This window comes from Nestor notabilis, unplaced genomic scaffold (genome assembly GCF_000696875.1).
Source record: "Nestor notabilis isolate BGI_N333 unplaced genomic scaffold, ASM69687v1 scaffold1602, whole genome shotgun sequence".
Taxonomy (NCBI): domain Eukaryota; kingdom Metazoa; phylum Chordata; class Aves; order Psittaciformes; family Psittacidae; genus Nestor; species Nestor notabilis.
The window spans coordinates 162,130-166,800 of NW_009917830.1; the positions used below are offsets into that span (position 1 = coordinate 162,130).

At 52.8% G+C, this 4,671-nt stretch overlaps 1 protein-coding gene across 1 annotated transcript in view; it reads left to right on the forward strand.

Annotated features, from left to right (window-relative positions):
• Nucleotides 1–2,819, forward strand: part of LOC104401745 (lipase maturation factor 1-like) — a gene marked incomplete at both ends in the record, with an annotated part of 141,352 nt that extends 138,533 nt beyond the window's left edge. Inside the window, 2 exons of the mRNA XM_010009427.1 lie at nucleotides 1,620–1,737; nucleotides 2,665–2,819. Of these exons, the coding sequence (XP_010007729.1) occupies nucleotides 1,620–1,737; nucleotides 2,665–2,819 (273 nt within the window). The remainder of the gene's footprint in view (nucleotides 1–1,619; nucleotides 1,738–2,664) is intronic.
• Between the last annotated feature and the right edge of the window lie 1,852 nt (nucleotides 2,820–4,671).

Here is a 4,671-nt window from a genome sequence, read left to right on the forward strand (position 1 = left end):
ACCTGCTGTGTGGGAAGTAGTCCATGCCCGTGGCAGGGTGGTGGAGCTGGAGGAGCTTTAGCATCCCTTCCAACCCAGACCAGTCTGTGACTCTATGGCTTGTGCTTGGAGCTATTTCTAAAGGGGAAGCAGGATGCTCTCAAGTGGATTTTTAAGTCATTTCCACCCCACAAGAAGCTGGAGCAATTCTCCTGCCAGATCCCGCTGCCTGCACTTCCTCATGACAGATTCCCAGCTGCCTGGCCCTGCCTGGATACTTCTATATCCTTCAGAGTTTTATGCTGTGCATATAGAGCACACACAGAGTGTGCATCAGCACTGGCTGGCAGTGCCTCTCAGCTGGAAGTGAGCTGCCTATTGCTCCATGCCCTCGCCTTGCAGCTCCCCATGTATATGCATGGCTGAGACAGGGAATTTGGTTTGCTCTTTAGCTGTCTTTGTTTTGGCTTCTCAAAGGTGATCTGCCACCAGGCCACGCCATGGGTGAGGGCAGATTGCCTTGGGGAGGTTGGTTTGAGGAATGTTGGAGAGTTCATCCCAGTGTTTGCTCCCTGAATGAGGCAGATGGAGCAGAGATGCAGCACGGCTGAGGCATTGCCTGGTCTCTGGTTTTCCCTGAAAGAACAGGATAAAACGTTGGCACCCAAGGGTTCGCTACCCCGTGGGCATAAAAGCTCTTGCAAAAGGTAGTTTTCCCAGCTAGTGATGGATGGCTGGAGTGTCGGGAAGGCAGGAATCACTCCCAGCGGCTGCGGCGAGGAGTTGGGTTTCAAGTGTAGGGATAAACATCCCGATCCTCGCTCAGGGGCTTTGTGCTGCTAATCCTGGTTGATTCTCTGTCTAGCCCATGCACACACTCTCTCCTAAGCTTCAGTTCATTAACAAGGTCCAGGGTAAAAGACACCTCAGCAGCAGCTGCCGGTTGTACAATGCATGGTCCCGGCACAGCCGCATCCTCCTCCAGCCCAGGGGAGCGAACTCCGTCCTCCCAGAGCGGCTCCACGTCCGAGGGGTTTGGACCTTTTGGGATTGTTTGAGCTGAGGACCGTGATGTGTCCCTGCTGCTTACCAACTCGGATAAGAGTTGCTCTTAAGACTATAGATCCAGTTTTGTTCCCAATGAAATGTTGAAATAGGCAAATTCCTTGTACAGAAACCAACAATCATTAGTGGTAGTGATTTATTGTTCGTAATTAGTAATAATGAGGGTACTGAGATACTAAGGCAGATAAATATACTTTGGAAACAAAAGGCTAATCTATACGGCTAAGTAGAACTCTTCTTACCTCCTGGAATAAAGTAACTTTTACCCAGGCTAAGAAGGTTTTGCTGAACTGTCAACAAATTCAAAGGTGATGATTGAATTTACATGATTTCAGTCTCTGAGACGATCTTGTCTGTTCCCAAACAGAGTGGAGATGCTGCCAGTACCTATAGTGCTTGTAGCACTCACGTACATACAAAGGTTGCAGCAGCCACGTCCAGCCCTGCCTGCAAGGGAATGCAGCAGAGCCGAGCTTTGCCCCTTGAGCTGGACCCAGAAGCCAAATCCAACATGACAAAGTCAGAAGTTGAGTCAGAGAACAAGGATGAGCAGTTGTGCTTCTCCCTGTCTCCAGGAATTTGGGAACGACAGCACCACGCAGACAGCCCTTGCCCCGAGACCCCTCTGCATCTTCCCAAAGCCGGAGCCAGCCACGGCAAGGCTGGACGTGCTGGTCACAGGCCGAGCTCCGGGTCGGCTCCTTGCGACATCCCAGCATCCCTTCCCTCTCCCTCCTGCTCTCTAATTAATTGCATTTCCCATCCTTTTGTGAGCAGGGAGCGGGCAGCTGTGGTGGAGCAGCCATCTGCAGCGCCCGCCCCGGGAAACAGCCTCGCAGCTGCGCGCGCCTGGTACCGGCGGTACCCGGACGAGGTCATTCATCACCAGGAGCCCGGGCAAGGAAGCTTGGCAGGGAAAAGGGAGGATGGCAACCACAGGAGGCAAACCTTCAAAATACTCTGCCGCAGCGGGTGTTGTATCCGCAGCCTCGAAGCTGTTTTCCTCTTGCTGTTATAGAGGGATGGGATGCGTCCCTTGCGTCCCCAACACGCCTCCATCGAGCCTGTCACAGGGAAGAATGAGCCCTGTCACAGGGAAGAATGAGCCGTGCCCCAGGGCCAGCTCTGCCCCAAGAGCTGGGAATGGGATATGGCAAGGGCATCCCTTCCCAAGAAACGTGGCAAGGGAGGATGAGTGTTTAAGTCAGCAATGCAGCATGTTGGGTTATGTTGGATGGTGGGGGAGGGTGCCTTTCTGGTGCCCTCATGGAGGCCTTTCCTTCCCGTCTTTCCCTGCTCTGTAGACTCACCTGTGCTAATGGGAAATCACAGGAGAGAGCAAAACATGTGAGTTTAACCCTACGGGTACTTGTGGGCACCCAACTCCACTGGCTTTGGTTATGTGAAATGCTGCTGAAGGCTCTGACCCACTTTCCCAGTTGTCTCTCCTGCAGCAGCTGAAGGTCCCCACCATGGATGGCCTTGGAGCGAGGACACAGTGATGGGGAGCTCGTGTTTGCTCCACTTTCCCAGTTATCGCTCCATCTAGCAGAGGATGCCAGCAGGCAGTGATGCCCATAACAGGCTCTGATGCCTCTGGTCTCTCTTTTTGCCCCCCAGTTCACCAAGAGGAGAGTGGGTACCAGGAGGAACAGGAGTTCACCACCCCAAATGCCACCCGCAGGTCCCTGGACACGGATGCCACCACAGACCCATCGCTGGACACAGCTTTGCTGCTACGAGATGGAATGCCATCACCTTCGTGGCAGAAAGAGGTGAGAGCCGGGGGAGCACGGCACGGCCTCAGGGGGGACAGGGAATGGGGGTGCCCATGTGGAGCAACACGACTGGGCCCAACGATGCGCATCCAAACTGTTTTTCCCTGCGGGATGCTCCGTCTTTCCTGTTTACTTGTTATGCTGGAAATAGAACAATAAATAATTTATCGCCGATCGGTTGGCGCGCGTCCGACCCGTCAGTGAAGTTGATTTTAACTGGCCAAGTGTCAGGGCAAAAGGCCAGGAACGCTGTGCTAGGGAACAGTCAACACCACAATTAGAAGATTAACACCTTGTTTAGTGGTCAGATACTGTCAAGTGGTAAAAGATTGCTCCGGTTCGTCTCTATAGAGCATCGCTCACAAATTACCTTATTAAGCAGGATCCTGCTCGCGGTCGGCTCCCTGCACCTGTGTCCTCAGATATTCCCATTCATGGTGGAGAGGAGGCCGGGGCTGCGCAGCTGCGGGAGCATTATTCCCTCTCACCATATTTGCATCTCAATGAGGCCCTGATTAATATTTAAAGAGCCAGCTGCCCCAGCCACCTAGGGAAGAGAAAAAGCTCTGTGAGGTTTCTATTTATTTCATTTATTTTTTTCTTAGGGATAACACTTACTGCCCTTTATCAAGTATGCTTCATTTTTACACACACACACCCCCTCCCCTATTCTTTTATCTACAAGGGAAAAAAAATGCCAGGGAAAAAATATGAAACCCCATTAAGGAGTTATCAGTGAGGGAGTTGTGCTGCTCTCAATGCTCCTCAGTCCTTTTGTGCCATAGTTGCAGCTGCATCGAGCAGGTTTTTAGGGGCAGGAGCCCAGCGCCGGCGCCGACGGGCGCCCATGGGAACAGTGTCAGCGAGCCTGAGGCCTGGGAAACGGGCAGGGATGGGGCTGCCTCTCTGTTATGGGACATATTTCCATGCTTCCAGCATCCCCGGGCTCCTGTCGTGTAGCCGTGGCTGGTGGTGATGTCCCTGTGGTCCTGGGAGGGGAAGAGGATGCTGCGGCGTTGCGGGATGCTGATGGTGACCCATTGGTTAATGAACAGAAGCAAGACACAAAGTCATGGCTGGAGGGGGGCGATCAATTGAAATGCCAGCAAAAAACTAAGAGTTGGGGTTTTTGTGCCTCCCCAGCGCTATTAATCACCAGGAGGTTTTGTTTCCAGGCTTAGAAAGTTGTCATTTTAATAGACCCTTCTCTTGCCATTCTTTTTCATTGAGCATTTGTCAATAATCCTCCAACAGCAGCAGCTTTGTTATCCCAACTAATTGGAGTCAAGTAGGGCCAAGAGAAGAGATCGTTCCCGAGCGAGTCCTGGGAAAAAAGCAAAGGGATTTTAATTTTCAATAAACTATGCAGATAAGGAGAAATGAGCAGTGGGGAAGGGGGTCTGGAGGCTGCCTGGATAATGGCGCTGCTCAGACAACGGCAGCTTGACTTGACTTAAGGAGAACTCGAGTGGGTCCTTGGCGGTGCAGCGGCTCAGTGGGATGGTTGTGCAGAGGCCTGCCCCCCACACCTGCACCGTGTAGGATTTTAATGGGTGTTTCTTGGGTGCATGGAGGTGGGTGAGGTGTTTATGTGACCCTTCTGCCTCGCTGCGGCTGCTGGGGAAATATTTCAGGTCACACTTTGTTATTTTCCCCCCTCTTTGCAATGAGGATGGGGTCACTGCGGGATGAAGGAGTGGACCTGGACTCTCTCCGCCTGCAGCTCTGTACCAGCCTGAGCCTGGTGGTGACTGCCCACTGCTGTGGATGTGAATGCATCCCTGGGGGAAAGGGATGCCCCGTCCCTGGCAGTGTTCAAGGCCCGGTTGGACACAGGGGCTGTGACCTG